Source organism: Jatropha curcas, chromosome 6, assembly GCF_041381405.1.
Source record: "Jatropha curcas cultivar XTBG-Jc1 chromosome 6, XTBG_Jcur_1.0, whole genome shotgun sequence".
Classification (NCBI taxonomy): Eukaryota; Viridiplantae; Streptophyta; class Magnoliopsida; order Malpighiales; family Euphorbiaceae; genus Jatropha; species Jatropha curcas.
This window is the reverse complement of record NC_143156.1, coordinates 17,848,531-17,864,452: the sequence shown is the minus strand read 5'-3', so window position 1 is coordinate 17,864,452 and position 15,922 is coordinate 17,848,531. Positions and strand designations below refer to the sequence as shown.

The 15,922-nt window shown below is 44.2% G+C and overlaps 1 protein-coding gene across 1 annotated transcript; it reads right to left on the bottom strand.

Annotated features, from left to right (window-relative positions):
* Positions 1-9,318: 9,318 nt before the first annotated feature.
* On the bottom strand, positions 9,319-11,570 carry LOC149495636 (uncharacterized). Its single transcript, XM_089723222.1, has 4 exons — positions 11,202-11,570; positions 10,564-11,115; positions 9,722-10,440; positions 9,319-9,676 (listed from the first exon to the last, which is right to left on the bottom strand). Exons 1-4 carry the CDS (start codon positions 11,568-11,570, stop codon positions 9,319-9,321), a joined length of 1,998 nt encoding a protein of 665 aa, XP_089579348.1.
* Positions 11,571-15,922: the final 4,352 nt, after the last annotated feature.

Sequence of the window (15,922 nt, the reverse complement as noted above, 5' to 3'; positions counted from 1 at the left end):
AATGCTTGATTTGTTGATTGGGAGTTATTGTTACCTTCCATACGACATAATTTTGCCTGAAAATGCATAGGAATAACACAATAGACAAAGAAATTGAACATAGGTTAGTTTCTGCGTACCTTCGACAGTTGCGTCATGCAACTGTTCTGTGGAAGAACAGTTCCGTGGCGCGACTGTTCATCAGCGAGGCAAGGCCTTGGACAGTTGTGTGGCGCAGCTGTTGAGATGCGTGGCACAGCTATGAAGATGCGTGGCGCATCTGTTCTTAGGACTCAATATTTTGAACGGTTGCGTGGCGCAGCTGTTGAGGTGCGCGACGCAGCTACTAAGGTGCGCGACGCAGCTGTTCTTCAGGATGTGCAACTTGGGCAAGCTGCGTGACACAGCTGTGTGGACGCGTGACGCAGCTGTGTAGATGCATGATGCAGCTATGGTTTGGCCTGAGGCTTGAATTTATTTTTCCTGTCCTGAAACAAAGATAGATAACTGTCAGCTTAATTTCTTATTGAAATTGAAATTTTTTTCTTACATAGGTTGATCTGGGCAAGGCCCGTGCTGGTGGATCTTCCACTGATGCTTCTGCTTTCTGGGATCTGTTGGACCCTCACATGCGCGCTCGGGTCGTTGCTGTTGGCTTCAGCGACTATACTGCAGGGCTCCGCCGTACACAGCCTCGGTTTTCACCCACTATGCGCTACGCGCTGATGGAGAGGTGGAACGACTGCACCCATACCTTCGTCTTCGATTTTGGGGAGATGACTCTTACTCCGGTCGACTACGTTGCTATCACGGGGCTCAGATTTGATGGTCTAGTCGCTCCCCTGGACGCTCGGTACCAGATCGCCACTTTAGGAGCTCAGCTGGTCCGCACCCTGCTCGGTGTGACCAATCAGACCCGGTACACCGCGCAGGGATGCGTATCATACGAGGTTGTCTACCGCTTCTGGGCCGAGTGGATCCGGATGAGGCTGGCCGCGTGGAGAGAGTTGCCTGTGGAGGCTCGGCCTGCTGCTCCGGCCTACACCCGAGAGGAGAGGGATCAGGCCGCCCGGTCCTTTCTCTTCTACATCATTTCTTCCTAGTTACTATGCACCTCCAAGAATAAGGGAGACCCGGCGGTGCTAGTATGCTTGAGGGATCTGAGCTAGGTGGGCTCTTACGACTGGGCCACTCCTGCCTTGGCTCACCTCTATCACGGGCTTGATGTATGGACCCGGGGTAGTGGTGAGTCGAACTGGCAGTTCATCCGGCCATTGGAGGTAAAACTCTTATTCTCTTCACCTTCTTCCTTTATCATATTATTTTACTACTCAACTGTATACTGAACTCACTGTGATCTGTACTGCAGGTGTGGGCCTATGAGTACCGTATTTTTCGGAGCGGTCCGAGTGGCGATACTCTGGCTGACTCCTGGCGGATTCCTCGGTATCTGGCGCACTGCCATCATACCTTTGCCAGTACCGAGGATCCCCATTACTGGAGGTGCTTCCTGAATGACAGGGCCTTATCCGATGTAAGTACAAGAATCCTCTGAACAACATAGCTTTCTTTTTTTTCTCATTGTGCAATCACTGACTCTTTTGTTTTGCTGCTGCTTCTGACTCCCTGGGAGGGAGAGGCCTGGAGGACCTATCCCGCTCGTGGGGTAGCTAAGCTTTACACTCGGTCGAGACTCCTACTGCGGGGATACAGGGTTGACCGGTACTTCCTGGGGGAGAGAGTCTATGATATACAGGCAGCCCCGGCACAGCGGCGAGTGCCTCATGCTCCTCCTCGGCACATGTGCTTGCTGGAGGGCATGACTGCAGAGGACCGGGAGGAGGAGTATGAGGGCTCTTCGGCTGGTGACCTTTTGTCAGCTGGCGACTATGCTACGTACTTCTCCACTCGACTACAGGCTCGGCTACCAGAGGTTCGGGAGTACACTCAGGTGATTCTCTTTTGCCTTTAATTATGACCTTTTTTTCTTTAACTATTTGGCCAAGTGACTAAGTATCTTCCTCTGTGTCTCGTTGCAGGAGAGGAAGAAGCATAGGACTTATCGAGCAGAGGCGGAGGCGGTTGCTCCGGCTGGACTAGCGGGAGCTGTACTGGGCGATGTCCCATTCCCTCCGGGCATGGAGGTGGTGCTGGATCCTGCTTTGGGTCTTGGGTCGGCTATCCCGGCTGACCTCAGACAGGCTCCTCCACCACTGCAGCTGGATCCTGAGCATGCCACACATGTGAGTAATAAACTGAATTCACAAAGTTAAGAACATTTTACCTGAATGACCTCTTATTGAACGTCTTTCTATGTTTGCAGGTGCCTGCTTAGAGATATCAAGAGCTGTACCGGAGGTTCGGGTTCGCCCGGTCTTACATCGCCCGACTCTACTTCGAGCGCCATGAGAGGGTGTGAATCTTATACACTCTTACCTTTCTGCTTCTTCTTCTTTGCAAACCTTTCTTACATATTTCTGCTTTTATAGGATCTAGAGATTGGGAGGTTGCGGAGGCACCAGTCCAACGCCGTTACCCGACTCCAGTTGGAGGTGGATCGGCTTCGGACGAGGCTAGAGGTGGAGGGGATTCCACTAGACTTCTCTGAGGAGGATGATGATGGTTCCTCATCCGATGACGCACCACCGTCTCCACCCCCTCAGGCAGCTGTTGGTTTGAGCCGGAGGCGTCGGTAGCCCTGCTTCTGTGTTTTGACCGTTTTTTGAACATTTTGTAGTTTATAGGATTAATGTACAACTTTATTAATTTTATATTATGATTTACACTTTTTACAGTATTTTGCCTTTATTACAGTGTCATTTACATGTTTATTTCTTACAAATTTGTGAAATCTGATTCCTGCATAAACAAAATACAAACATAAAAATGCAAAATAGCGGTCCCCCACTTATTTACAAGAGCGGTCCACCTCATTAGTAATCAGGGAACCAATTTATTGTAAATGAATAAATGGAATGAAATGAAATAAAAAACAAAATAAGGAACTTAAAATGAAATACGACAAAAATCCATCAAAAACAGAAGTGGGTCGTAGTACTTACCTGACAGGGTGGTCCACTTGTTTAATGCGGACGTAATGGCTCAACCACCCTTTCTCGGTTAATGCGATTATAAAGGCTCAACCTCCTTATTGTACAAACTGTCCTTCTTATTAACGCAGGCATAAATGTCCAACTACCGGAGCGATCTATGTATAAATGCTCATCCAACCACTACTGACAGTGAATACCAGGTCAAATAATGATGGTGCTTCGCTCACTAGATTCTTTACACTTCTATAAATGGAGGATTCGCTCTGCGTCTTCTTCACTTCCAGCCCTCAAAACAAATTCGTTTCTTAGATAATCCTTTTCCATGGCTTTCAGAAACCAAGTTTCATCCTTCGTCCAATCCATTTCTGATGACCTATGGCAGATTCCCCCTATGAATCAACTCGCCTGGCTGAAATATTTCAAAGACTTAAAACTCGACCATGGTTTCTTGTCTTGGCTCGTCACACACTTCAATCCTAACACCATGGTTTTCCGGTTTGAAGACTCTGAAGTAACTCCGACCTATGAGGAAATGTGCGCTGTGATGGATCATCATCCTGAACAAGATGAAACTCCGGCCTTGCCCCCAGGCCCTAGATATGATTTAGCCGAGATTGTGGCCCTGTGTCCGGTTTACCTTCCTGACGGCATAAACACAGATCAAGGTCTTCCTTTAGAGCCTTTTCTAAACAGGGTTCTGTCCATGGATATAGATCCCTCTTGGATTCGAGCTTGTTGTTTCCTACTGTTGAGTACGTATGCCATGAAGAATCGCCAACCTGGAATTGGAGATTTTCGACTTCTAACAGTTGTTCGTGACATGCAAATGTATCATCGCATTGTCTTCATGATGATCATGGGGGAAACGATGTGCTGGGTCAGGGATATTGCCCTTCACATCACCAACTTCAATGTTCATCATCGTGGTTGTCCGATATTGTTGCAAGCCTGGGCTCTAGACAAGTTAAGCCTGGTTCTTCCAGTCCCAGCTCGTTTGATTCCAACCTATGGCCCTGCCAACTTTCGGTCTCGGTCTTGAGGACATTTCGACTTTGGGGATAACCCTACAATTCGATGGACTTGTCCTTGGTGGAGGATCAGACTGGTCACTACTGGAAGTATGAACCTCAACTACGTGTTGTACGCCAGTCTAGACCGTTCCATGGGCTATTTCCCAGACAGGATCAGTCGTCAATACGGAATGATACAGCGCGTTCCCAGAATCCATGACTTTGAAAGTGGTCTCATGACGCCGAGTTTTTTGATCCATATGGCTGACTGCTGGCGAAACCGAAACACCAGGTACCTAGGTCAAGGAGTGATGCAGGGCACTGTGACACCCGAGTACGTCAACTGATTTTACACCCCATGATGATGTTAGGTTCTGCAAAGATTGGCGTCTGATGATAGCCCTCTACTGGAATAAATGCTGTTGTTGCTTTTCTCTTTCTTTAGTTTCTTGTATTTCCGGGCCATGAGCTCCTAATTAATGTGTTCCCTTTCTTTTAATTAATGATGCCGGTGGTTCTGTCTTTATTAATTCCTACTTTCTGCACACATGGACAACAAAAGACAATAAATCTTTTCCTTCAAAATCATTTGTTGTGTTAATTATTTGGGCCTCCTGCCCCTGGGTTAGTAAATAAAAGCTCATAAAAGTGAATTATTTGATTTAAAGACTGAAGCTTACATCTTGGAAATAAAAAGAATGGGGTGACTATTTTTTACCTGCAAAGATCAAACAAAAATAACATATGTAACTTCTTTATGTATGCATGAACCTACTGAGTACTAAGGTTTTATCCATGGTTTTTTTTTATTGATCCTTCCAAGGAAATCATTGAGAAAATGGTATTCGTCCTCTTGATTGATGTTTTTAAAGAATTCATCACTTAGGCAGGACCAACAGGCAAAACATTTTTGAAATAGATGAGTCAATCTTGATCAGATAAGCAGAGAGGAAGGTCTTGCATTCTTTAATCATATCCTCGAAACAAAAAGACGAAAAATTTTGAAATTCAGACCCTTTATTAATTTTACTTCTTTTCAACATTATACAGAAGTAAAGAAAACTTATTTTAATACAATGGTCATTTGTTCTAACTACTCATTTACCTATTCTCCTTCAAGTCAAGTTGATGGTATTGAGCAACTAATCACAAATCTGTCACGAACGCATGTCATAGATTTCGCATTTAAACTAAACACCACGCGTTAATCTCGAAAGTTTTATTTTTATTATTTATTTATTTTTGTTACGCTCTAACTTTTGCCTAGGCCGCCCTTTCCGGTTTTCAACTTAGCGAGCTCACTTCTTGCCTAAGCCGCGGTTTCGCGTTTTCGACCTAGCTCTTTTTTTTTTTTTTTTTTTTTTTGTTTTTTGAAATCATCATTTCAGACATAGAATCTTTTCATTTGGTCCTGATTGACAATCCGGTTGACAGGCTTCCCTTCCATGGTAATTAATTCAGCGGCACCTTTAGCTAATAACTTCTGAACTCTGAATGGTCCATGCCAGTTGGGTTTGAATTTCCCACCAGGATGATTCTAGGCTTCATGATCCAACAATCTGATCAATACTAAATCTCCATTCTTTAAAGCCCTTGGATGTACCCGTCTGTTGTAGAAACGAGCAATCCTTCTCTTTCTCATCTGATCCTGGAATCGAGCATTCAATCTTCTTCCATCCAAAAGCGCCAGATCTTCGTACCTTTTCTTGACCCATTCTTCCTCGGCAGACCAGCTTCTACTAGAACTCTGAGAGACTTCTTTTCGAGCTTTATCGGTAACACTGCCTCCATCCCCTATACAAGTTCAAAGGGAGAAGCTCCATTTACTGACTTGAAGGTAGTGCGATGCCCCTAGAGCGCGAAAGGAAGTTTCTCGGCCTAGCTTCTATATCTTTCGCACATCTTGGACAGGAATCTTTTAATCTCCTTATTCGCAGCTTCTACTGCACCATTAGCCTGAGGGCGATAAGGAGAAGAATGGTGATGCTCAACCTTATACCTATATAGCAACTGACCAACATCTGCTTGAAAATGAGAGCCATTGTCTGTAACTATGTGATGGGGAACACCATAGCGATAGAAAATGTTCTGTTCAATGAATCTAGCCACATGTTTGGCAGTCAAAGTTTTATAAGATTGAGCCTCGATCCACCTAGAAAAGTAGTCCACTGCAACTAATATATACTGATGACCGTTCGATGCTGCCGGCGTGATCTTGTCGATGATATCTATACCCCATGCGGAAAAAGGCCAAGAGGGAGCTGTCAGATGGAGTTCAACAGCAGGCAAGTGGCTTTTATTATCATGATATTGGCAGGCTTTACAATGACGTACATAATTGACACAATCACCTTCCATCTGCATCCAAAAATAACCTTGCCTCATGATTTTTCTGGCTAAGCTCATGCCGCTCAAATGAGTACTGCAAACTCCTTCATGGATTTTCTTCATTATTTCTTCTCCCTCCTTTTTACTTACGCATCTTAGCAGCATCCCGTCCCAAGCTCTTCTATAAAGTTCACCATCAGCCAGGACATAATTCAAAGCCATTTTTCTTAAGACTGAACGGTCTTCTTTTGTCGCATCATCAGAAAAAGTTCCATCTTTCATATACCGCAGAATATCCGTAAACTAGGGTTCTTCCTCTGACTCCACCTGATTCACAAAATGTTCTTCATAGCATGGGATATTTGCTGCAGTAATGATAAATGGCTTCTTTGGCACTTTACTCAAATCCTACCAAGCTGATGCTAAGTTTGCCAAGGCATCCAGAATTCTGTTATAAATTCTTCCTATGTGAGTAAAGGTGATCTTATCGAAGAGTGCTGCCTTCTTCAACAAGTACTCAACATAGGGTTTCAACCTTTCTTCTTCCACTTTCCATCTCTCGTTGGCGTGTTCAATAACCAATAACGAATCTCCTATTACCTCGACTTCCGTAGCGCCGGATGCAAGAAGAGCCTCCATTCCCATGATGCATACTTCATACTCAGCCATATTGTTGGTGACCGGAAACAATAATCTCTTGCACATTGTTGTGACCTCGCCATTAGGTGCTTCTATAACAATACCAGCTCTGGCTCCATTTCTGTTGGCCCATCCATCAAAGTACAATTTCCAAGCCCCTGTTTCAAAACATAGCAAGTGTTCATCTGGAAACTCCAATTCCCATGATTCATCATCTGCAACGGGGTTCTCTGCCAGGAATTCTGCCACAACTCGTCCTTTGACCGTTTTCTTCGTGACAAACTCTGCATCCACACTGGACATCTGAATTAACCATTTGGACAGCTGTCCTTCTAGAGTAGGCGTTCTCTGCAGATACTTAATAGGATCAATTTTGGAAACGAAAGTGACCCTGAAGAAATCAAAGTAAGGCCTCAACTTCTTTATCGACCATACTACTACCATACACGTTTTCTCCACTAAATTGTACTTCTCCTCGATAGGCAGTAGTTTCTTGCTGATGTAATAGATGGCCTTTTCTACTCCAGCAGCGTCTGGCTGTACCAACATTGCTCCCACTCCTGCATCCTCTATAAACAAATACAGGATCAGAGGTTCTCCTGGTCTAGGCGAACTCAGTACCGGTGGATTCATCAAATACTTCTTTATGTGATCAAAGGCCTTCTGGCAATCGTCATTCAATTTAACTGGCTGACTCTTCTTAAGTAGCTTGAAGATTGGAGCACAAGTGATGGATAGCCTCGAAATAAACCTGCTGATATACTGAATTTTTCCCAAGAAGCTTCTCATTTGACGTTCTGTTCTTGGCAGTTCCATATCCTGAATGGCTTTTATTTTGTCGGGGTCAACCTCAATCTCGTTAGGTGCTACAACAAAACCTAACAACTTCCCTTTTGTTACTCCGAATACGCACTTTTTGGGATTGAGTCTTAAGTTGCACTGCTTAACCCGTGCAAAGAACTTTTCTAGCATCTCTGCGTGCTCTTCTTGTGTTCTTGCCATGATCACCATATCATCCACATATACTTCTAATCCTTTATGGATCATATCATGAAATAATGTTGTAGCCATCCTCTAATATGTCGCCCCGGCGTTCTTCAGTCGAAATGGCATCACCCTATAGCAGAAAGTCCCAAAATCCGTGGTGAAAGCAGTTTTGTGCTTGTCAACTAAGGCCATCAGTATTTGGTTGTATCTGGAGAATCCGTCCATGATAGAATAACATCTCATTCCGGCAGCACTGTCAATCAAAACATCTATGTGCGGAAGTGGAAAGTCATCTTTTGGCGAGGCTTTGTTTAGGTCCCTGTAGTCAACACAGACCCTTATCCTCCCATCTTTCTTCAGTATGGGGACTATATTGGCCAACCATTCCGGATAGTGTACTACTTCTAAGAATCCTGCATCCAACTGTTTCTGGACCTCAGCCTTGATCTTATCCTGCCATTCTGGTCTGACCCGTCTCCTCTTTTGCTTCACTGGCTTAATACTAGAGTCAGTAGGAATGAAGTGTTCTGCGATTGATCTGTCGATTCCTGGCAGGTCAGTATAGCTCCAGGCAAATACCTATGAATTTCTCTTGATACATTCTTGAAGATCTTATCTAAGTTTAGGCTTAAAGTTCGATCCGATTTCGATTATTTTAGGATCTTCGGTGGTGCTTAAGTTAAATGCAAAATGATGCAATGCATTTATGTCAAATATGCGTGTGGTATAATCAATGCCATGAACATGACAATCAGGAAAACAAGAAAACAAATAATCAAAATTCACTTTCATTGATTGAAATAATAAAGCGAAACCATCCAAATTGTTCTCAAAACAAAAATCTGAAAAACAAAAGACAGGATTAATAGCCTGCTCAATACATTCATCACAAGTGTTCTTTATTGCTTGGATCACTTCATCTGCATCTGGTGCTTCCTTCACTTTCGGGGCATCTTCTCCTTTGGCCTCTCCGAGCTCTGCCACCTTCATCACCTTCCTCTTTGCTTCTTCGGCATTTTCAGTTGCTAGTACTGACTGGAGGATCCTTGCCTTAGCTTTCTGTTCTTGCACCATTTTGGAAGCTTCATCCCCAATCCCTAGGAAATCTTCAAACTCGGATATCTTCTGTGACCATTCAGTGCCACTGCCTGGTTGAACCATACCCACCATGAACTGAGTGCCTTCAACCAACTATTCGAAGGAAGATTCAGGAGACTTGATCAGCTGCTCATCAAAGTCTGTCATGAAGATCTCAAGGCCAAGATAGGTCTTTCCTCTACACTGAAATTCCCCTGAAGCCTTTGGGACAAAGAAAATCTGATTCAGACTGGCTCTCTAACCGGAGACTGGATCTCATATTTCTCCTTCTTTTTGCTCTCTGAATACCCCAGCCCACGTTGGTCTTGTTGTCCATGTGCTGATGATAGAGGTTCGAATCTTCCTTGTAAGTGACGGCCTAGTCCCTTGCCATATTGGCATTGCATCTTTTTCATCATTTTTCTAGAAAAAGGACTCATTTTGTTGACCGCACTTTTACTCCCATTAATTGGCACATCAATCACAGCCACCTGGAAACCAGATAAAGGGACCGTCAACTCAAGACCTTCTACAGCTGCCACATTCAAGTCCTTTTGCGCATTAATGGTCACCACCTTAGTACCCCATGGAACCTTAACTTTTCTGTGCAAGGTGGAAGGAATTGCACCTAGAGGATGAAGCCATGGCCTTCCCAATAGTAGAGCATAATTGGCCAGAATATCCAGGACGACTACATCCACCCAACTCTCTATAGCCCCTGTCGAGATTTTTGCCCTGAAAGTTCCTTTCGCATTGCGCATGGTGTTGTCATAGGCCTTAACCACCATGTTAGACGGTTCAAGTTCTGACTCCTCTATCTTGAATTTTGACAGCATCTTCAATGGGCATACACATAAGGCTGACCCGTTGTCCACCATTACATTTCGGGTTTCACGCCCGTTGACAGCAATCTGGATGTACAGGGGTTTGAAGTGATTCCTTCCTTCTGGCGGAAGGTCAGAATCGAAGAAGGTGATCTCACCAATCTTGCGCTGCAATACATTGATCATGTCTACACTCTGGATTCGGGCAGGCACTCTAACAAATGTCATGGCTTCTAATAAAGATTCCCTATGCTCCTTGGAGGCTATTAGTAAATCCCACAATGAAATATCAGCCTTTGTCCTTTGCAATTGGCTCAACACTGAATTTGCCGTTACACTGCTAGGTGTTCCGTTTTGGCTGTTCTCTCCCACTTCAATAGTCTTCTTTTGCATTTTCCTTATTTCCTCTTCCTTCTTCTTTTCTTTAGGCTGTTCTTCGCCCTTGTCTGTTGTCTTCTTTCTCATGCCATCAGTGGCAACTTCTTTTCCCTTAGCCTGAACACTGCTATCGGGATTATACACTCGACCACTTCGGGTTAAGCTCTGGATGCCCACTTCATTCACATCCTCCTCACTGCTATAATACCACTGCTCTTCCTGATCAGCTAAACTTTTCTAGATTGCGAGCTGAATCTGTTCATCTTCACTCTCTGGTACTTCACCAACCTTAACTGTTATGCTCTTTTCAATCTCAATTTTCATGGGTCTCTTCTCTTCGTCTTCATCACTGCTACAATCGTCCCATATATTCAGCATGGCACACATTCTTTCCTCCCATTCAGCTTCTGCTAATACCAGTTCCTCCGGTAGACCGCTTCCGATTGCATTAACTGATCCACCCGATTGAGGCTTGTGGGGTGGATAGTTGTACTGGTATTGTGGCAGTGGATTGGTCTTGCTGCTTGGCTTGTTCCTCTCGGAGGGTTTGGTTATCTTTCCACTGTCTATCAGATCTTGAATGTCGTGCCTCAACTTAAAGCAATCATCAGTTGAATGCCCCTTACACTGGTGGTAGTCACAGTTTCGATCCATAAACCTACCACAGACAGGTTTAGCTGGATTAACTGGCAGCTTGGAAAGTACTCCGTTCTTAATGCAGGATCTCATAACCGTACTCAAGGGTCTACCCAGATCGGTGAATTCTCTTCTCACTCTTTCATTGACAGCCCCCACTGTGTTACTACTTCCTGACTGGTTCGGGTTGCTGCTTCCGGCATTCTGTTATTGTAGGAGGTCCGATAGTTGCCAAACCCTCGACTCTTCTTCTTCTCATCCTTACACAGCTCCTCTATGTTCAAACCAACCCTTTGAACTAGAGCAAAATTAGTGAGAGGTTGGGCTAGCATTCTCTCTTTGAAGAAGGGTAACAAGCTTCTACAGAAAATTCTGATTAGCTCCTGGTCCTTCGGCCTTGTTTGGACCATGAATAGCTTTGTTCTCCACCTCCTATAATAGTCTGAGAAAGTTTCATCCTTTTCCTGTCTCAGGCTCTCCAAATCACGCAAGCCGAATTCATCATTATCATCAATCTTAAAGTGCTTCAGAAAAGTGGTCTGCAACTTGACCCAATTCCTCTGTGTCTCCATATCTAGACCATCATACCACATTCGATAACTCTTGTGCAGCGTTTGGGGGAATGCCCGTAAGACATCCTCCTCATTGTATCGATTCATTTGAGAAACCCGGAGGAATTCAGACAGATGGACCGCGGGTCATTATCTCCCTCAAACACAGTATGCTTGAAAGTTTTGAACAAAGTGGAGCTGGTCGGGTGCAAGACATATTCGGTTATATGGAAATTAGTGACCGGGTCCTTTTCCTTTGCTATCGACATTTTCTCAACCTTGTCTTTTAGCTCAGCAAGTTACTTGATTACATCATTCTCAACTGGGACAGTATTACCCACAGAGGCCTGATTATCTGAAACAGGGTCTGGGATTTCCCTCTCCTCAACCACAGGCTGGTTGCTTGATGCGGGAGGAGTCTGATTTTGTGCCCTATCTTGGGCGAGAGCAGCAGCTATTATCTAAGTAATGGTCCTTATCTAGGCTTGAGAGAACCCAGTCTCATTCGCCATGTCATCAGCCATTTCTACTAAATCTGAATCAGAATCTGAATCCGACAAACTTGAATAATTCACAGAACTAACTGGAGTAGGCTCGGGGATTGGGGACACTCGGATCAAACGTTGACCAGGGCGTCGGTGCCGAGCTCTCGAAGCAATTTCCCGGGAAGGATCAATTCTGACAAAAAATGCCTGAGTTAAAGTAGGTCCTGCATGTATGCATGAGAAATAATAGCACATAGAATGAGGAATTCATTTCTAATGTGCTAAAGACCAGTATGGAAATAAGATCTCGATTTCAACGATTGGACCCAAAATTCGGTATGAATAACATGGCAATAGCTTATTTTGTATTTTAACATTTCTGGCATTATTCGTCGTCGACCGTTCCTTTTGGAATTTACGGTCGACTATTTTCTCTCAAGTCCCTAACTTTTGCCTTGGAACGAAAAAATTTCCAAGCGGAACATTTTTTTATTTGTTTTATTTTTATTTTATTTTTTCTTGTATCCTTACTTTTTGCCTTGGAACATATGGTCCCAAGCAGGATCTCATTTTGTTTTGTTACAAATTCTGTAATCTCTCACTTACTTTCAGATAATACGAGAAATATAAAAAATACAAAGGAGTCGCAACCCCCTTATATCTCCCTTTTCTTTTGGGTATAGATTCGCTATAAGTGATTGCATTATATTATTCAAAACGAATTTGAGGTCCAGTCTCAAGACCAAGGTCGAACGTCCATACCAAAAGTTAGCTCTTATTGATGCATGGCTGAAAAGAAAAGTGTTACATGGTGCATGAATGTCACAACATATGTACAGTTTATAACATACAGGGGGAACGGGAGTTGGGAAATGTATGCCTTCCAACCTTATTTCTCCCACACACAAGTTCCTATGAATACCCAAATTTTGAGACTCAAAGAGCCAGTTTTCCCGGACTGCAAACAGTCCGGCCGGACCGGAAGCCATTCGGAAAGTTCACCGGAAATATGCCAATATGGCACTTGAAATGTCCGAAAAATTATGGGGATCACAGAACTGGTCTCGGAATATTTTTTGGAGGTCTAGAACTCCCGAAAAAGCTCCCGGAGTGTTAAAGTAGCAAAACCACCAGGCACGGCGGTCCAGCCTCGGGCTTCCGGTGGCCCGAACCGCCGAGCACCGGCGGCCCAGCCGCCGGCCACCAGCGGTCCGAACCGCCGAGCCCCGGCAGTCCAGCCGCCAGCAACCAGCGGCCCGAGCCGCCAAGCCCCGGCGGCCCAACCGCCGGCTATCGGCGGCCAAGCCACCGAGCCATCGGCGGCTCGGCCGCCTGAGTCCGGCGGCCAGAGCCGCTGGTAACAGGCGGCCCCGCCGCTGAGTCCCGGCGGCCCGGCGGCCAATCACCAGCGGCCCAGCCGCCGAGCTACGGCGGCCCAACCGCCGGCCACCGGCGGCCCGGCAGCCTGAGCCCGGCGGCCCGAGCCGCCGATCAGAGGCGCCCAGCCGCTGAGTCCCGGCGGCCCGGCCGCCTGAGTCCAGCGGCCCGGCCGCCTGAGTCCAGCGGCCCGAGCCCCGGCGGCCTAGCCGCCGAAACAGTTTTTTTTTATTATAAATAGTGGCCCCAGGCCTTCTGTTTTGGACACTCAGTCTGTGTTGACAGACGCTTTTTCTCCCCTACGTTCTTTGCGATTCTTTACTGCTTTCTTGCATTTTAATTTAGTTTTATCACTTTCTTACTTTGTTAAGTGGTCACTAAAATTAAATTAATTAAAATTCCCTTAACGAGGAGCTTAACCTGGAGTTAAGAAGCGGTCGACGATTAAATCAGGTACGTAAGTTAAACTCTGCCTATTTAATTTTAGCACTTCATGCATGCTTCTTTTCTACTCCTAATAATTCTACAATTGCATAAAAGCATTCACGTCAATCATTAGGCAAATAAACTGCCTCAAATAAATAAGTTTAGGCTAAACGCCCGGTTAATCAATAATCGTGGTGTTAAGTTTAAATCCGACAATATTGGCTAAAAAGCCTAGTTAACCAATAACTATGGTGAAATTGCCTTTTATTTCGAACAAATTCAGCTTAAGTCCAATTAATCAATAATTGTGGCCAAATAGCCTTCATTACACATCATTTTTTTTTCTTGGCAATCAATTGCCTACATTACAATTCAGTTAATCAATTTTTGGTAAACCAATTGCCAATAAATTAGATTAACCACTTTCTAGCGACGAATCGCTTAAATCAAAAGCTTTGGCAAAATGCCTTAAAATTAATCAATCTTTTGGCTAAAAGCCTTAAAATCAATCATTTTGGTGACAATCGCCTAAAATCAATCATTTTGGCAATCAAATTGCCTAAATCACTCTTTTTTGGCTAAAAGCCTTAAAATCAACCTTTTTTTTGGCAACAATTGCCTAAAGTAAATCTTTTTGGCTAAAAGCCATTAAAATCAACATTTTTGGCATCAAATGCCTAAAACAATCAATTTTCAGGCAAAATGTCTAAACAAAAATGCACAAAGCATACACACACTAATGCATTAAGCATACCCATTCAAAGCCCTTCAAAGAAGGCCTATCGAACTACGTCGACTTTGATCTTCCATTCAAACGGAAGTACGTAGGCACGTTTGGGATTTAACCCCGAGCGGCAAGTCAAAATCACATTTCATTGGTCTAAATCACATTAATCACCCTGCAAAGCATTCATTCATAGGTTAGTTCTTCAGCATGACATAGTCTCGGGGGTCCATCTCGGGTTTGTAGACCATGCTTTAACATTGGGTTAATTAATCTAGTAATTAGGTTAATTAAAATTGGAGTCAACTTAGGTTTTTTTTTTCCTAGTTTACCCTAAAATAATTAAACAAGGTGGCGACTCACACATCACGTGCATTTCTTCCTTAGTCACATGCATCCATATGCGTTTGATGTTCGGGGAGGGGTTCACAGTTTGGCGACTCTGCTGGGGAGATCTTATGTAATCTTTTTGCATAATAGTGGACTACAATTGCTGTGTAAACTAACCTGCCCTTCTTTAGGGTATTATTTACTATGCTTTGTTTTGCAGGATACCCCAACGAAAAAAAAATCCAGTATTCTTTCTTTAAGAGTACCAGATAAGGAGAATTTGAACTTGATTATACAACTAAATTAAAACATTTTTAATTTGTTGATTTATTTGCACGATTGAGAATCTTTTTCTCCATTGCATAAAAAAAATGAATTTCAAATGAATTTCTTCTCTCTCTGTTCAAACTTCTGAGTCTGGATAGCAAGTAGCGCTGATCGGCAGGTCTCATTGATTATGTCGACGGACAGCCAAAGCGTCCTCCCTGTTATCGCAAACCGCCCCTGATCCTTTTAGGGGTGGCCCATGGGTATACGTACCGTTGGACCCACGCGAAACTCTTTGTTTCACATGTGGTTAGGTATATCCATACTCAAGGTTCAAGGGTCCCTTATAAGCCGATTCTCTATTTGAGTCATAGCCTATAGAAGCTACCCTTTAGGGCCGTATGCACCCAATGATGTGAACCATACCACTAAACAGATTATGACGTGTTGTTATGCGCATTCACGACATATCATGAACATGGGGTAAAACACAGAAAGAGAGCAGAAAACACTCTTTTACTTCTCAGTCATGCACAGTTGGATAAAAGAGTCGGTCTACCTCACATCAGTTACTTGATACGCCAACCACTCCACCTAATCCAGCTACCCTCATCCTTATAGGTGCCTACAATCCAAGTGCCAGACACGCCTACAGCACTATCACCAGCTTCACCAGCTTTACCAGCTACACCTGCTTCACCTATAACTCCAACGACCCTACCTGCACCAATGGCATCACTTGCTGATATCCAAACCCTCATTGAACAACTAGAGGCTAGAATGGAGGCCAGAATGGAGGCCAGAATGAATGAGGCACTAGCTGCCCAGAGGACCGCCCTGATAGCTGAATT

Coding starts and splice junctions, on each gene's coding strand:
- LOC149495636 (XM_089723222.1), bottom strand. CDS start 11,570: ATGAATCGATACAATGAGGAGGATGTCTTACGGGCATTCCCCCAAACG. Junction 11,116..11,201: donor ATTTTGCTCTAGTTCAAAGG/GTTGGTTTGAAC, acceptor CTACAATAACAG/AATGCCGGAAGCAGCAACCC. Junction 9,677..9,721: donor TATGCTCTACTATTGGGAAG/GCCATGGCTTCA, acceptor CACCTTGCACAG/AAAAGTTAAGGTTCCATGGG.